An 18,836-nucleotide genomic window follows, 5' to 3' on the forward strand; every position below is an offset into this window, starting at 1 on the left:
TTGTGGAGGGAAAAATCCCTCCCTCAAGGCTATGATGGTGATGCAATCATCCACAACAAGATTATAGATGACAAGTTTTCATATGACCAAATATTCTGGATGGACAAATGTGAGCTGCTGACTCTCAGACATTATAGCTGTCACTCTTGCCATGGAGTGGAAAAAGGCTGAGGTGACAAAACCAAGAAGCTATCAATAGGACTATATACTTCTTATTTTGTAAAAATATCAAAATATCAACACTGACTTTAAAACTATGTCAGAGACATTGAGAGGAAGAATGATGCCACTAGCTATGCTGAAGTGACTGTATAAGTACTCAAAGCATGTTACATTCATAGCATTAAATCAAAGCAATAGTAAATCTCTTTATCCTTTTGTTCATTTGTCATCACTAAAATTAGTGGCTTTCTTCTACAGAAACGTCCAAGTGCACAAATTTCCTCAAAACAGAGAATGAATGATAACAGCATCCTGGAGAACCGTTCATGTGGGGACATTGACAACTTTAAAACTAACATCTATGTACCAACGTATATCATTGTATTTATTTTTGGATTCATTGAAAATGTCTTCTGTATATATGTATTCCTGAGGTTATACAAGAAGAAGACTGCAATGAGCATTGTCATGGTGAATCTGGCAATATCGGATCTGCTCTTTGTGTGCACTTTGCCCTGGCGGGTTCATTATTATTTAAAACACTTTTGGACATTTCCAAATTCCTTTTGTGACTTCTTGACTTATGCTCTGTACCTCAACATGTACTGCAGCATTTACTTTCTGACTCTGATGAGCATATTGCGCTACTTCGCTATAGTGCATCCAATTAAAGGTTTGAAGTATAGAAGTGTCAAATACGTGCAAATCATGTGCATCGCAATATGGGTATTTGTTGCAGCAGCAAGCTCTCCTATCCTGAGAGTTAGCAATGAAACAAATAAGACACGATGCTTTGAGCTCAACAATAAAACAAATATATCTACCATGAATTTAATTTCGCTGCCTGTGAGTTGCATTATTCCCTTCTTTATTATCACTATTTCTTATGTATTTATTGTCAAGACCTTGCTAACCACAAAGGCAAAGCATCAAAAGCAAAAGAGCTCCCGGAGAAAAGCTATTGCCATGATTATTATTGTGATGACTATATTTTTAACCAGTTTTTTGCCCTATCACATTCTAAGAACTGTCTACCTTGTTGTAACATCACAAGCCAGCTGCTTTGTTCAGAAAAGTGCGGTGGTTACTCTGTGTTCTGCAGCAATCAATTCCTGTTTGAACCCACTTTTACATTACTTTGCAGCAGAGGACTTCAGGGACAAGTTGAGAAGCATTGTCAAGAACACATTTGGAGGTTGTCCTACCCTGATGCATGAAACCTGACATCCTGCTACAAGTTATTATAATTATCATCAGGGCTGATGCAGAGTGCGGTATTTCACCCCTTGTTCAGATTACAGAAAGGTCAACATTATAAAGTTATCTTCTAACATTAAATAATGTAATTTGACTTAGTCATATCAGTTATCACATGTAAAAGTAGTAGCTCCTTATAAAACCTTTTTCTATTGAATACAATCCCAGAATGAAGGATTGATTAAATCCTGTGTTTTTGTAGAATAAGAAGGTTCCTTTCTTATACTGTCTTGTTCCTTAGAATCCCTACAGTCCTGAAGGAGGTCATTCTGCCCATGAAATCTGCACCAACTCTCCGAAAGAGCATATTTGGCAACAAACGACACCCCCCCACATCTTTGGACTGTGGAAGGAAACCTGAGCACCACACACAAGGAGAATGTGCAAACGCCATTTAGCATTTCCACATTTGTTGTGGTTTGCCTTCAGACCCTTGCAGAATGGGTTGCTTTGCATGTTTTCCTTCAAATTTGGGTCTGAATCCTCCATCCCCCACAGTCTTATGAGATTTCTGCATACTTCTAATTCTGGTCACTTTTGCATGCAAATGTAATTGCTCCAATATTGCTCGCTGTGCCTTCAGCTGCTTGGATAACAAGCTCTTCAATTTTTCTACCTAAACCTCCCTGCCTCACTCTTCTTTTTCCTCCTTGAAGACACTTCCTAAAACCTACCTCCTTGACCAAGCTTTTGATCATCTGCCCTAATATTTCTTTATCTGACTTGGTGTCAAATTTCATTTGATAATGCATCTGAACATATTAGGAGGTTGCATTATGTTAAAGGCTGATACAAATGCACATTTTTGTTGTTGATGGTAATACCATACGAGTGTTTTCAATTCAACGTATAAGAATCTATCAGTTCCTCAGATCTCCTTATCTATTTCTACAACTGTGAATCTTGCTTCATAAAGATTCCATGGGTCTTATGGCTTGTCTCGCTGACATACTTCATCTAACGTTTCAGCAAAACTATCTTGCCAGTAAAGTCAACAAGATTAATAGTCCTTTTTAAGGAAAGTGGAGGTAGTGGTGTAGTGGTATTGTCACTGGACTAGTAATCCAGAGACCCAGCTAATGCTCTAGGGACCAGGTTTGAATCCTGCCATAACAGATAGTGAAATTTGAATTCAATAAAAGCAAATCTGGAATTAAAAGTCTAAAAGATGGCCATGATACCCTTGTCTATTATTGTAAAAACTCATCTGGTTCACTAATACCCTTTCAGAACTCATATGGTCCATTCTTACCTGGTCTGGCCTATATGTGACTCCAGATCCACAGCAATGTAGCTGACTCCTTAGTGCCCTCAGCAATGGGCAATCAATGCTAACCCAGCCAGTGACACCCACATCCCAAGAAATAATAAATAAAAGATGGAATGTAGGGCTTTCGGTTAAAATTGAGACCTGGAAGTCCAAAGTTATCTGTTCCTCTCAATCATAACCAAATTTGATTGAGTTTTTTGAAGGGGTAACCAAGAAGGTAGATGAGGGCAGTGCAGTTGGTGCTGTCTACATGGACTTTGACAAGGTACCACATGGTAAGTTGTTGCATAAGGTTAAATCTCACAGGATCCAGGGTGAGGTATCTAAATGGATACAAAATTGGCTTCTTGACAGAAGCCAGAGGGTGGTTGTAGAAGATTGTTTTTCAAACTGGAGGCCTGTGACCAGTGGTGTGCCTCAGGGATCAGTGCTGGATCCACTCTTATTTGTCATTTACATTAATGATTTGGATGAGAATATAGAAGGCATGGTTAGTAAGTTTGCAGATGACACCAAGATCGGTGGCATAGTGAACAGTGAAGAAAGTTATCTCCAATTGCAACAGATCAATTGGCTAGTGGGCTGACGAATGGCAGATGGAATTTAATTTAGATAAATGTGAGGTGATACACAGGGCAGGACTTACTCAGTTAATGGTAGGGCGATGGGGAAAGTTACAGAACAAATATCTAGGGGTACATGTTCATAGCTCCTTGAAAGTGGAGTCACAGATGGACAGAGCGTGAAGACATTCCAGCATGCTTGGTTTCATCAGTCTGAACATTGAATACAGGAGTTGGGACGTCTTGTTGAAATTGTACAAGACATTGGTAAGGTCACACTTGGAATACTGTGTACAGTTCAGGTCACCCTATTATAGAAAAGATATTGTTAAACTAGAAAGAGTGCAGAAAAGATTTACTAGAATGCTACCCAGACTTGATGGTTTGAGTTATAAAGACAGGCTGGATAGACTGGGACTTTTTTCTCTGGAGCATAGAAGACAGAGGGGTGATCTTATAGAGGTCGATAAAATAATGAGGGGCACAGATCAGCTAATTAATCAATAACTTTTTCCAAAAGTAGAGGAGTCTAAAACTAGAGGGCATAGGTTTAAGGTGGCAAGGGAGGTACAAAAATGTCCAGAGGGGTAATTTTTTCACACAAAGGGTGGTGAATGTCTGGAACAAGCTGCCAGAGGTAGTAGTAAAGGCGGGTACAATTTTGTCTTTTAAAAAGCATTTGGACAGTTACATGGGTAAGATGGGTATAGAGGGATATGGGCCAAATGCGGGCAATCGGGATTAGTTTAGGGGGTTAAAAAAAAGGCGACATGAACAAGTTGGACCGAAGGGCCTGTTTCCATGCTGTAAACCTCTATGACTCTGACTATGCAACACTGACAACATGTCAGACTCAAATCACTGATTTACTGTATCACATAAAGCTATGGGCAGCACGGTGGCACAATGGTTAGCACTGCTGCTTCACAGTGCCAGGGACCAGGTTCAATTCTGACCTTGGGTGACTTTGAGTGGAGTTTGCACATTCTCCCCTTGTCCGCATGGGTCTCCTCCGGGTGATCTGGTTTCCTCCCGCAGTCCAAAGATACACAGGTTAGATGGATTGGCCATGCTATATTGCCCCTTCGTGTCAGAGGGTTTAGTGGGGTAAATATGTGGGGTTATGGGGATAAGGCCTGAGTAGGATTGTTGTCAGTGCAGGCTCGTTGGGCCAAATGGGCTCCTTCTGCACTGTAGGGATTCTATGATGATTCTTTTAAAACATATTAATGTCTAATTTCCCAGAATTCTGATCTCAATCAAGTTGATCATTCAATATTTCTTTTATCACGGGTACAAATTTTTTCTTTAGCCTTCCTTAAAGACGGCATTAAAGTCCATATTGGAGGTCCAAATCCTTCAGTGTTAATAGTATGATGCAGAAGAATCAGATTTGAGTGTTTGAATTGTGCTGCACTGTTGGGCTGTAAATATCAGGGAAATCCCAACTGGTTTTCTGCTCTTTGTGTTAGCCAATCTTAGTCAGCATGTTGGTGGTTGTATTAAATTTTCCCCATGCAGTTGAGGGAGAAAATTTGGAAAAGTATCTGTAACATCATGAAGTCATTATAACAAGGCCATTCAACCCACTGAATTCATGCTGACATTCTGTGGAACAATCCAGTCAGTCCCAATCTCCCACAATTTCTCTGTAGCTCTTAAAGCTTATTTCCCTTGAGTGTCTATCCAATTTCTTTTTGAAATGATTGATCATCTCCGCTTCCAGCACTCATAACCAGCAAGTCTTAGGTAATTTCAATTCTTCCTCCCATTCTACCTGCCATTCCTTATTTAAAACCTTTAATCCATGTCCTCTAATCCTTGCACCATTAGCTAATGAGAACTTTTTTTTTATCTACCTTACATAAACTTGTCATAACCCTCCATGAGACCTTTGCTCAACTTCCATTGTTCCAGGGAGAACAAGCCCTGCTTCTACATTCTAACTTAGTAGCTGAGTTCTCACATTCTTGGAGCCAAATCTCCTCTGAACCCTCTCAAGGACCTTAACATCTTTCTAAAATTGTAATGACCAGAGCTGGGTCCAATACTCTAGTTGTGCCCTAACCAGAGTTTTACAAACCCAGTGACATCCATTGTAAAATATGTGTTTGTAAATATATGGGATGATATGGTTAAATAACTGCCAAAAATCAGGCCACGTATTCACCAGCCTTTTCTGAGCTTTTTGGAATGGACTAGGAGACGGGATGGCTAAGAAGGAGCCTGACCACAGAAAGAGGCCATTCAGCTATTGAATTCAAGCTGGCTTTCTGATTAGCTCTATTGCCTCACAGCACGAAGAATCCAGGTTTGAGTCACTATCTGTGAAGTCTACATGCTTTCCCCATGTCTGTGTGGGTTTCCTCCAGGTGCTCCAGTTTCCTCCCTATCTGAAAGATATGCTGGTTAGGTGGATTGGCCATGCTAGATTCTCCCTCAGCATACCTGAGTGTGGCGTTTAGGGGATTTTCAAGTAACTTCATTGTTATGCTAATGTAAGCTTACTTGTAACACTAATAAAAAATAATCTAAACTTCTATAGAGCAATCCAGTCAATTCTATTTTCCTGCTTTGCCCCATAGTCCTGTGAGTTTATTTCTCTCAAGTACCCATCCAAGTTTTCTTTGATATCACCAATCATCTCCTCGTAGGCAGAGAATTCTAGGTCATTATCATTTGCTGCATCAAAACGTTCTCCCTCAAATTTCCCACTATATCTCATTCAATACCTTAAATCTATATCATCTTGTCCTTGTACCATTACAGAATGCTTTTCTTTATTTATTCTTTCTAAATATTTATTCTTTCTAAACCTTTTATAATATCATACACCTATTTCAGATCTTCCCTCAACCTCTCTTGCTCTGCAAAGAACAAGCTCAGCTCCTCCAATCTAATCTTGTAGCAAAATACTCTCATTCCTGGAATCATTCTGGCAAATCACCTTTGCACTGTCTCAAGGAAATTCATTTACTTACTAAAGTGTGGTGATCAGAACTGGATGAAATATTTCAGCTGTGATTTAACCAGAGCTTTATAAACCCAGTGATATCCATTGCAAAATATGGATTTGTAGATATATGAGGTGATAAGTGCTACCCATGTGGTTAAATAACCCACCAATAATCAGGCTGTATATTCACACATAAGAAATAAGCACTTTGGCAGACTATATGAAGGCTGCCAATGCTATTTAAATTGCACACCAATGCAAGTCACTTCTTTGTGGAAGAATTAAGAGAGTATTCTATAAAGGAAAAAGAACTTTAAGTTAATTTATGTATGTACATTCTTTGTTTGGGTTCAAACATGTGTGCACAATTGAAGTGCATGTAAATGGAATCTCTTATCAGTGCAGGAAGACATTAAGCACTTCACAGCTAACTGAATACATTTTAAGTGTGATGTAGGAACTGTAACAGCCAATTTCTGCATTGCAAGATTCTCCAGCCAGAGGATCAGTGACCTCACTAAATAATCTGAGTGCTTTTTGTGTTAAAGTAGAAACATTGATCAAGTCAACTCCTCTGCTCTCCTTTAAGTAGTGGCCTCAGTTTTAACAACTCATCCAAAACATGGCACCAGGATGTCACTCTAAATCATATGTTCATTTCTAGAGTGGATCACGTGACTCTGATACAAAAGTGCTACCATTGAGTGAAGTCCAATAGCTTAGGTCTATGTATGCACACAACTATTCAATTAAGTCATGGTCAATCTGTACCTCCACTCCATTTACTCACCTTTGTTATCATATTTTGATTTTATCCCACAAAAGTTGTTTAGAAACAGGTAACTGCAATTAAACTAGCTCCACGCATCATTCATTTGCAGTGGCCTGTAATTTGAATTTGGCTTTTATTCCCATTAATGAAATGCTTCAAATCTCAAAATTGGATTGAGATAGATTAAAATGGTTCAATGTTTTGACGTCAGTAAGATGCAATCAAATCAATCTTGAGAAATGATATTATGCAACAAGGTCAGAGAGGGCTGTGTTGGTTTCAGGGTAATTGTGTGAAGGTTGAATTCAGTCAGTGGTCACTCTTCATAGCCTTGTGATCAATCAGCCAATTACAGCCAGGCTTTTGTGTGCAAAAGAAGTGCGCTAAATTCAAATTAGATGACTGAGGTGTTTCAATTGTTTTATTATGGGATCACTTCTTCGAAACATAGCAAATTACAATAGGATGGTATCTATAAAAATGCCTGGAAAATGGCACGAAATTTTGAATCTGTGCAGGAAGCAAATTGCAATTTGCATTGGTCAAAGCATCAGTTCAGGTGATTCCTTAAGAGTACTCTCGTTGATATTTGAGCTGACATTAGCCACACATTTAATGGGGTTTTACCCCATTCATAAAAGGTGTCCATGGGGACAGCTTATAGGAATGCTTCAGCTTGAAGGTGATATTGGAAATGTGGACACACAATTAAATCTGCCAGCTGGAGTCCAAGCAAATGAAGAATGTTAAAACATTTGATAAATTGATTGAATCTGCCATTTTACACATCACACAACAAAACCATTAGCTCCAGAATTGTAACAAAATGGAGGTGACGTTTTACTTAGGCAATGTGCTTTTGGCATGCCTTCAGAAAGGTAAGGGTTGGTGGACAATCATAGTACTGGTAATGATTATAATTAGCAGTTTTTCATTAGACCACTGAAGTTGTTTTGCATTTATTAAGTGTCTTTCCTACTCTTAGAATTTTGCCCATCTGATATCAACTTCCTTTTGTTGCATTGGTATCAGATTTTGCACGGCATTAAACAGATACTTCCCAATACCTTCCAAATGCACATAATTGTCCATTTTTGTATCATCACAGCCCAAGTGACAACTTTGCCTCAGTATCTGAGTGAGATGTTGGGTTCATGATTTTCTCTCAAGGTTTAAGCGCAACCTACCAATGCAGCCATGAGGAGGGCTGCACAGTTAGAGGTGCTGGATTTCAAACTAGATATTAAACCAAGGCACTGCCTTCCCTCTCAGTTGAATGTAAACATTCATTTGACGCTGTTTTGAGGATGAGCAGGAGAGCTCTTCCAGAATCCTGGCCAGAGGGTCCTGAGAGGTAGGGGAATTTTGCATTGGAAATTTAAACTTTCCAGGCAATTCCCATATCAGTCATTGCATCAGGAATTCCAAAGATTCTTATGTGCATTTCCATTTTGTCTCTGATGATTCAGAGACTGGAAGATTTGGGCCATTTAATATCATTCATCCCATTGCTATTATGGGACCTTGGTCTGTGCAACTGGCAACTACATTTCTTATATTACAACAAAGTACATTTCAAAAGTACTTCACTGGATGTGAAACAGCAATCTAAGGCTCCTAAAAGAAGTTCTTCCTTAACCCTGTTTGCCTGTAAAATGTGCCTTCAGTTAATTCTCCCTTAATAATCCATTGTTTGGTCTGCCTGCCTCCTGCATGTAGGATGTGGAATTTTTTTTGTTAGTAGTGCTTTATTTATTCAAATTGCTGATGTTACTGAAGTACTGATTGGTATAATTAAATCACTTATTCATTCATAATCTTGACTGTATTTTTCTCTCCTCAAATACAATACCAAGTCAGGCAAGAAATCTGGTTCTGGGTATCTCCCAATGCCACTCTATAGTTACATGCTTGAATTTTATTCATCTCATTAGGTAAAAATGTTACCCACCGCTTTTTGTTTCTCTGTTAGTTTTACTAAGACAGAAAACACCAGAAGAACACAAATCTAAATCTCATAACTTTCTGGCATTCAACCCTGATCCACCTCACATTATAAATTGGTGGTCTGCTGATGCCTGATTCAGTTCAGTGTGCTATGCTCTAACACTGCAATCCATTGGGGTTCTATACTAGATTTATTTTGTTCCAATTACTGCTGATGCTACTCAAATGTATCATATGTGGAGTGATATATTTCACCTTGCAGAAGTTTTCCAATAACTAAAACCTTTAGCAATATAAAATTATGTAAAATATATATGAAATAAATATATTTATATTTTGTATTTGTACCTTGAACGCTACAACATTTTCATGCATTGCAAATTTGTTTTTTTACTTTTATTTCAAGTGTGCAATGTAATTAATTCATTTTAAAAAAATGTGAAAATAAAAAAAGTTAAAGAAAATAAAAAAAGACTCCATAAACTTGGGTCTTACTTGAGGAATCACATGAAGCTGTTCATTCTCTTCTTATAATTTATGCTTTTTATTGAATCTTCGCCATGTGATGAAGGACTTCAGTTATGTGGAGAGACAAGATTGTTCTCCTTGCAGCAGAGAAAGCTAAGAGGAGATTTAATGGAGACTTTGAAAATCATGAAGGTTTTAATTGACTAAGTGAGAAGCAACTTTCAAGAGAGTTAATAACCAGAGAACAGATTTGGCAAATGAACCAAATCAGAATTTTTTTATTTTGCGAGTTCAGGGACGAAACTTTAAAGCTAGGTGTTTAAGAATGGCATGGATTGAGAAAAGATAAAATGTGCTGATTAAATCAGTTACTTCATCAAAGTAGCACAGTAGTTGATGTACATGGACTTTTCAGACTTTCAATGAAATTCTATTTAGGAGGTTTATTAAGATGAAAGCCGATGGGATAAAGGGACCATTAGGATATAAAATTGGTTCAGTGACAGAAACAAAGACTGACAGTGGAAAAAATTTTTTTTTCAGGATGGGTGGTATCCCAAAGGTTCAGTTTCGATCTATTACTCTTTAATTTTGATGAACATCTGTTCTTGGGTGTCAGGAGCAGCATTATAAAGTTTATGGATGAAACGAAATGTGGTGAAGTAGAAGATAGCGGTGAGGATAACTATGCTTCAGGATGAGATAGTTACGAGGGTGAAATGGGCAGAGGCATGGCAGATGCAATTCCATGCAGAAAAGTGAAGTAATGCAGTTTGGGAGGATTAATATGAAATGACAGTATATGTTATATGGCATGCTTTCAAAAAATACTGATGAAGAGAAAGACCTCTCATACACAAATCCTTAAAAGGTGGCAAGGCAAGTTGATGAGTTGGTTAAAAATGCACAAAGATTATTTTGGACTGTCGAGTGAGAAACAGAATATAAAGGCAGAGACATTATGCCAGAATCACAAGTTAGGCTTCAGCTCATGTACTGTGGAGTATTTTGGGTACTGTATTTCAGGAAAATTGGACAGACCTTAGAGTATGTGAAATGGAGTTTATCAGACATGAGGAACTTCAGTCAACAGAAGGGTAAGATAAGCTACAGAGAGGTGACTTTAAAGAGATTTACGAGAGATTTTGATAAAATTGTTCCCACTGATCTTTCTCTACAACCTAGCTGTGATTATAACACTATATTCTGCACCCTCTTCTTTCTTTCTCCCCTGTGTACTCTATGAAAAGTATGTTTTGGCCGTATTGTTGTTCGTCCATCGTCATCATGAGGATCTCGACACCATTAGTCATTTTGAGACTGGTTGAGGTGTGTCCGAAGATGACTGATCAGGCCAATTCGGGCACGGAATGTCCTGGCATATATCGGACAGACTTGTGTTGCACTGGTGGCTCTGGACTTGTGTAGCTCATGCTTAAGTTGTGCCTCAGCAATACACCTTACTTTGTGAGCTTGACAGCCTTTGTGGATGAGGCAGTGCCAGGTAGGGCGGTTTTGTGTCAGTGTTTCCCAGGTGGTCGTGTCAATGTCACGCGACTTCAGGAAGGCTTTGAGTGTGTCTTTGAAACATTTCTTCTTCTCTCCATGCAAGCGTTTTCCAGCAGAGAGTTCCCCAAAAAGGAGCTGCTTGGGTATGCGCTCGTCTGACATACGGATGACATGACCTGCCCACTGGATCTGCACTCTCATCAGCAGTGTGTGGACTGATGGCAGACTTGCTCTAGAGAGAACTTCAGCACCTGGTCCCTTGTCTTGCCATCGGATGCGTAATATTCTGCGAAGACAAGTCATGAGGAAATGATTGAGCTGTCTTGCATGCCTTCGATACACAGTCCACGTTTCACTGGTATACAGGAGGGTACCACGGCGCTGTAGACCTTCAGTTTTGTTGCTGGGCTGATTCCTCAATGTTCCCATATAATGGAGTGCAGTCTACCAAAAGCAGAACTTGCCTTTGCTATTCTGCAGTTAACTTCTGCATCAATAGTCACTGCTTGGGAGAGGGTGCTGCCAAGATAAGTGAACTGTAGTTTTGGCCCTTTGATTGTGATTATGGGTTCTATGTACGGTGCATGAGGAGCAGGCTGGTGCATGACTTCGGTCTTTTTAATGTTGATGGTGAGTCCAAAGTTGTCACAAGCCATGGAAAATTTGTCCATACTAACTTGCATCTCTGGCTCTGAGCCAGCATACAGGGCGCAGTCATCGGCAAAGAGGAAACCTCTCAGAACAGTCTCCTTCACTTTGGTAATAGCTTAAAGTCTCCTCAGGTTGAAAAGCTTCCCATCCACTCTGTACTTGAGGCTGATTCCAGCAACACTGTCCTGGAAGGCATCATTCTGCATGGCAGTAGACATTATGCTGAACAGTGTGGGTGTGAGCACACAGCTCTGTTTGACGCCATTGGTGACTGGGAGTGCACCAGAGGATTCTCCGCCATCCAGTATTCTGGCCATCATGGAACTGGTGTACCATCTGAATGAATTTGTGTGTGTGTGTGTGTGTGTGTGGGTGTGGGTGTGTGGGTGTGTGGTGCGGGGGGGGGGGGGGGGGGCAGTGGCAGCCGAACTTTGACATGATCCTCCACAGGCCTTGTTGGCTTACAGTATCAAAGGCTTTCGCGAGGTCAACAAAGGTTGTGTAGAGCTCGCGACTGTACTCCTGACACTTCTGAAGTTGGCGCGCAGCAAAAATCATGTCAGTAGTCCCACGACCTTTGCAAAAGCCACACTGTGACTCTGGAAGCAAGCCCAGCTCCAGATGAGTGACCAGATGATTTAGCAGGACTCTTGCGAGGGTTTTTCTTGTGATGGAGTGCAGTGAGATTCCTCGGTGGTTGTCGCATACTTGCTGATTGCCCTTTCTCTTGGAGAGGTGTACGATGGAGGCAGCTTTAAGTTCCTGAGGAATGCTTCCAAAAGGACTGGGACAACTTGGTGAGCTTTTCGATAAGTACAGGACCAACAGCTTTATAGATCTCTGTGGGTATGGCATCTGCCCCTGGGGCTTTGCCACTGGATAGCTGGCTGACAGTTTTCGTGACTTCGGCTACTACCAGTGGGTCATCCATGGCAGTGTTGATATCACCCTGGGGAATCCTGTTTATTGCCTCATCGTTAATAGATGACGGTCGGTTGAGGACAGCTTCAAAGTGTTCAGCCCATCTCTGCAGGATCAGAGCCTTCTCTGTAATGAGAGTTGTACCATCTGTACTCAGGAGGGGGGAACTCGCGTGAGATTGAGGTCCATAGAGAGCATCGAGGGCTTCATAGAACCGTTTCAAGTCGTTTCTGTGAGCATATCCCTGTATTTCATCTGCCTTGGCACTCAGCCAGGCATCCTGCATTTTACGCAGTTTATTCTGGACTGTCCTGCGAATACTGGTAAAAGCATTTTTTTTGGCAGCTGAAGATGGGTCGTTCTGACAGGCCCGATGAAGACAGTGCTTTTCAACAAGTAGAGCCTGTATCTCCTCATCATTCTCATCAAACCAATCATGCTGCTTGAGGGTGGAGGGCCCGAGTGTCGTCAGCGCAGATGTATGGATAGCATCCCTGAAGCGTTCCCAGTCGTCCTCAGCGCTACCTGCAAGGTGTGGGTCAGCAAGCTTCATTTCTAAGTCTTCAGCCAGTGCTGAAGCTATGCTGCGGTTCTTTAGCTTGGCCGCATTGATTCTTTTCGTAACCTTGCTTCCTTGTGGTCGCCTCTTGGGTCTGAAGCGGAGCCTCATTTTGGAGACAATAAGCCTGTGATCTGTCCAGCAGTCAGCACCACACATGGCCTTGGTTACTCCCTGCCTATCTCTTCTCCTGACAATGACATAGTCGATAAGATGCCAATGCTTAGAGCAGGGGTGCATCCAGGAGGTCTTGTTACGGTAGGCAGATGAAAGGTTGCAAGAAACAATACTTTTCACTGTATCTCGATACATTTGACAATAGCAAAGCAAATCCTCCAACTGGCTGAACTTGTTCTCACATTGAACAATTTCTTGTTCAACTTGTGTTACTGCAAATAAAAATTGTTGCTTGGCATACTTGGATAGTCCCTAGCTATGTCTAGCTTTTTGTGGGGTATGTAGAACATTCCTTGTTCCAGACCTATTCAGATCCCCTCCCCAACTCTTTTTCCAATACATTGATGACTATCGGTGCCACATCCCGCTCTTGCCCAGAACTGGAAAAATTAATCAATTTTGCTTCCACTTTCCATTCTTCTCTCATTTTCAGTCCATCTACGTTCCTCCAACTTCTCTGACTCCATTTCCGGGTAAAGGCTGTCCACTAATATGTACCATAAGTCCATTGACTCCCAAAGCTATCTAGACAACAATTCCTGACCCACTGCTTCCCATCCCCCATTATCCCAGTTCCTCTGTCTCCGTCATATCTGTTCTGATGATTCAAACTTACACAATGGTGTTTCCGACATATTTTCTCTTTCTCCTCAACTGAGGATTCCACCCCAAACCTGACAGGGGCTCACCAGTCCTCAATCATGTCCAACATATTTCCTGCATTTCTGCTCACATTCTTTCCCCTCCCACCCAGAACCATGATAGGGTTATGCTTTATCCTCTTTCCACTCCATTTGCCTTCACATTCAAGGGATCATCCTCTGCCATTCCCACCACCTACAGCATGATGCTACCATCAAACACATTATTGCCTCCCTCCCTCATCAGCGTTCAGAAGAGACCATTTCCTCTGCGACATCATGCCCACTCCTGTATCACCCCAACACCTTGTCTCCTTCCTATTGCACTTTCCCATTCTACCACAGGAAGTGCAACACCTGCCCTCTTACCACCTTGCTCCTCACTCTCCAAGACTCCAAACATTCATTCCTAGTGAAGCAGCATTTGCACATCTTTCAACTTAGTACATTATATTCACTGAGCATGTGATCTTCACAACATTGGAGAGATCAAACGCAGACTGTCCTCAGCCTGTTGCATTGTTCCAGCAAAGCTCACTTGAGGAGTTGCATCTTCTGAGCGCAGTAAGTTCAACAATGTCAGACCAGGAACTCTGTTCTTCATTTTGATTATTTTTGCCAATTGTCAGTCTGCATCTTGTTTTCATGTTTTTTTGCTTTCCATTACTCTATCATAAACACTTATTCTGGGCCAATACCATTGTCATTGCTTTGCCTTTTGTTCCATAACATCTTTGTTATAAATCTTTGTTGGAGAGTTCCACTCTCCGACCTATTCAACGTTCCCTTTTGTTGTACCAACACTCGCTTTTATTTCACAGCATAAAACACACCATATTTATACCTCTCTTCAGTTTCAAACAGTCATAGTGGACTCACAACAGTTATTCCTTTCCTCTCTCATAGATGCTGCCAGACCTTCGGAGTTTTTTCAGAGCTTTGTTTTTATTTCAGATTTCCATCATCAGGAGTCATTTTTTTCCTTAGTATTTTGTTTATACCTATTGAAAAGGTATGTTTACAATGTTTCCTTTGATATAGCAGGTTAATGCGCAATCTACAAGGTATTTAAATAAAGGATTTGACTGTGCGGACAGAAAGAAACTAATATCTTTGCTGGACTATTCATACATGGTGTTAGGAAATATTCTTCACTCAAAGAACACTGAAATTTGAAAATTACACCTGCAGAAGGAAAGCGCGGTGAATTGAAAACTTAAAGACTGAGATTGCAAGATTTCTATTCGCCAAGGATATTAAAAGTCACATAACTAAATAAAGTTTATTTATTAAACTTGAATTCCAGCGGTGCAATATCTGAACTAAAGCTCCATCAAATCAGAGATTCCACAATTCTTTGGATCAACTCCACACACACTACCTGCAATTATGGCTTAAATAAAATACCTATTGCGCGAAAATTGCAAATTTCTAGCGTCTTGTCGTTGTAACTTCCCCTCAGAGATCCGAGGGGTAACACAAATGCCAGCTGGTCAACAGATTACTTACCAAAGCAATGGCTCTCCAGTTAGCATGAAAGCGCAGACCAGCTAAACAATCGGGCTTGTCAATTGGGAGCCATATGAAAGAAAAATCCCCATTTAAGCACCACGATGACATAAGTTCATTACCAACCAAAACCACCGATTGTCCAAAGAAATTTTGCAGGGCTTGAGGGAAATTTATTTTGTAAGCGGGAGAGGTTCTCTCATGAAGCAGGTGCCGAGTGACCCGATTGCAGCGGGGCTGCCTAGACCAATCAGCGTCTAACAGGCGGCCCCCGCGCGCCAGATTTGGAATCCGGGCTCCAACGGCCGCTCGCTCGAGCCCAGACAAAGTCGGCCATTTACGCCGGCTGTTGGTGGGATGAGCAGCAGCAGATTCAGGGGACACTGTACTCGACACCTACCACCCCCACTGGCACCTTTGTGGCAATCAGCAGCTGCAGGGCACCTGAGTTTTCGCACAGGTACCATATTACCATATTATAAAGAGCTCAGAGAGTGGGTGCCATGTCCCACAGAGTTGGAAAGAGGGTACAAAAGAAGCCATTTCGTTGCCATCCATGATTGTTCTGGTTATGCAGAGAACAAATATAAACTCACCGGCTGCAATATTGCAAATCCAATTTGCATTTACTTTGAGCAAAGACTATGCACATTATGGCCTGCAAAACTCTACGGTTAAACACAGTAAGAAGTCTCACAACACCAGGTTAAAGTCCAACAGGTTTATTTGGTAGTAAACGCCACTAGCTTTCCAAGTGCTACTCCTTCTTCAGGTGAGTGGGAAGTTCTGATCACAAACAGAACATACAAAGGCACACAGAATTTACAGAATACTGATTAGAATGTGAGTCTTTACAGCTAATCAACTAATCAAGTCTTAAAAGTGCAGACAATGTGAGTGGAGATAGCATTAAGCATAGGTTAAAGAGATGTGTATTGTCTCCAGACAGGACAGTAAGTGAGGTGTTGCAAGCCCAGGCAACAAGTTCTGTACACATGAGGATGGCCTCAACCAGGATCTTGGGTTCATGTCACACTATCTGTAGCCCCCATGACTTGCTTGGGCTTGCAACATCTCACTTACTGTCCTGCTTGAAGACAATACACATTTCTTTAACCTATGCTTAGTGCTATCTCCACTCACATTGTCTACACCTTTAAGACTTGATTAGCTGTAAAGACTCGCATTCTAATCAGTGTCCTGTAAATTCTGTGTGCCTTCATATGCTCTGTTTGTGATCAGAACTCACCTGACGAAGGAGCAGCATTCCGAAGGGTAGTGGTGTTTACTATCAGATAAACCTGTTGGACTTTAATCTGGTGTTGTGAGACTTCTTACTGTGTTTACCCCAGTCCAATGCCAGTGTCTCCACATCAAACTCTAGGGGGCCAGTTATACCAGATTACAGCCAAAGAGCCAAGATTTCTAACCATTGATGTTCTTAGTTTGTACACTGCCAAAATTGGCAGCTCATTTAAGGGCGTAGTGGTGGCACAGTCAAGTGCAGGTCTTAAAATCTAAGATTGCAGTAAAGTGACAAAGGATTTGAATCATTTCTCTATTGTTGATTGTATTGGATGCCTTATCTGTGATTTTGAAGTCCCTTAGAAGGACTTAAGGGAGGCAGCTGAAGAAAACAAAATTGTGATATCACAGAGACAGGAAAGCACACCATTTCTGTTAAGACAGGCATCCAAAACAAAATTCAGCAAAAGAGACCAAGACGATGTTGGATCTCCAAAGAATCTCATACCACTTGGAGAAAGGTGCCTGCAGCTGACTGAATGCCAATTCTCCTCCCAAAGAATGCTCAAAAATGAGGTTCTCTCCAGCAAGGAAAACACCTGCCTCCCCCCATGAACGGGGAACAGTCATGTTTGCCTCATCGGTGGAACTGGAGGTCATTGAAGTCCTCCCCCCCCCCCAGGAAGCCGAGTGCAAGATGGCGGGGGGGGTGTGCCACTGCCAAAATGGCAGTGCCACCCAGGCACATTGGTACTGCTAGCCTGGCACATGGGCAATGCCCATTGGGCATCTTAGCACCATCCTCCAGGCAGTGCCGGGTGAGGCATGTGGAGGCAGTGCCAGGGGGTGGGGCCAATGAGGGTGCTAGGATGCAGGGTCAATGAGAGGCTTGGGGACTGTGGGGGTGGGAAGGCCCACTGCCACTCTCCCTACAATTGGTGGATGGGAGGCCTGCTGGCCCTCTGCCTGTGATTGGAGGGAGAGGAAACAGAGGTTGTAATCAGTCTGGGTGGTGGCGGCTGCATCTCGGGCCGTGGGCCCCTACAATTGTGGTGGGGGAGCTAGTTGAGGATACCTGCAATAGCAAGTGCTTGCCAGTTCTGTCTCTGTCTGTCAGACCCCTGCTACTGCATCAGAAGTCTGCACATGCACAATATCTCCCTCAACAGGTTGTCTGGCAAGTTAAGCAGCACCCATAGCCTCTCTGGCTAGAAACCCACTAGCCCATCTTTTCAACGACAGAGTGTATAGGATCGGATGTGAGAACTTGCCCAAAAAACAGATCAGCAACTCTCCCATTTTCATGCTAGCTGGACATTTAAAAAAATGCTGTAAAATTCCACCAGTGATTTCCAAAAACACCTGACCTCAACCCTTTTCAACCCATAATGGCTGAGACATTATCAATACTGAATACAAAGCCAAATTATCAACATTGGATAAACACCCTTTCTTGAAATCATAGTGGAAAAGTAAGACCACATGGCCTAAGACTGACTAGCTGAGCTCTCCAAGCTGCATATCCCAGTCTGCTGTTTAACATCCAAATGGCATGCCACATAGAAACTAGCTCTGGCCAGATTGGACAACAGGCCCCAATCCAACCTGATTCGGCTGGGAAAAAATTGTACTATTGCCTGCAGAACTGATTTAATCTTTATGTGCCTATTTCATCTTGTGATTTCAATACCATGAAAAAGCATCTTTTATACCACAAATCTTCAGCCAGACAATCTCTACAAAATAATCTTAAATTGGATTTTATTTTGGAGTCTGTAACTCAGGTCAACCAAGACTTATCTCTTCATGGTCTTTCTCCCCATATAACTTCATTTTCTCTATCCCTCTTTTATTGTATGAATGCAGAGTGGGAAGTTTACTTCCTTTTTACATTTTTTTTGTGTGCAATAATTCAAGTTTGCTGAGGGATTAGTAAAAATCAGATCACAAAAATCAAAGGGATCAGAAATACGCTACTAGATATTCTGAAAAAAATCCACAAGTTTTACAGACAGGTAGTAAGAGGAAGCATCCCCCCCCCCCCCCCGCCCTGGTTGTAACAGTATGTGTTCACTGATCTCGGTCTCCTAACTACTAACCCAGTTTACCAGCTGACTCTCTTTATACTCTTCTTGAGTATAATGATAAAACAAATGAATTAATAATCAAATTAATTAATTAATGGTTACTCAAGTAGATACCCTATCAAAAAAATCATAAACTTATTGT

General features: G+C 41.4%; 2 protein-coding genes across 4 annotated transcripts in view; both read left to right on the plus strand.

Annotated features, from left to right (window-relative positions):
• Positions 1-9,289, plus strand: part of LOC145353448 (cysteinyl leukotriene receptor 2-like) — an 88,274-nt gene extending 78,985 nt beyond the window's left edge. For all 3 annotated transcript variants that reach the window (XM_080204230.1, XM_080204231.1, XM_080204232.1), the window contains one exon: positions 421-9,289. In XM_080204230.1, coding sequence (XP_080060356.1) covers positions 457-1,386 — 930 coding nt within the window. In that variant the 5' untranslated portion in view covers positions 421-456 and the 3' untranslated portion in view covers positions 1,387-9,289. The remainder of the gene's footprint in view (positions 1-420) is intronic.
• LOC145353447 (cysteinyl leukotriene receptor 1-like) overlaps positions 1-18,836 on the plus strand; it is a 176,969-nt gene that overhangs the window by 101,279 nt on the left and 56,854 nt on the right. The window lies entirely within an intron of this gene.

This window comes from Carcharhinus amblyrhynchos, chromosome 15 (genome assembly GCF_965287045.1).
Source record: "Carcharhinus amblyrhynchos chromosome 15, sCarAmb.v2.hapA, whole genome shotgun sequence".
NCBI lineage: Eukaryota > Metazoa > Chordata > Chondrichthyes > Carcharhiniformes > Carcharhinidae > Carcharhinus > Carcharhinus amblyrhynchos.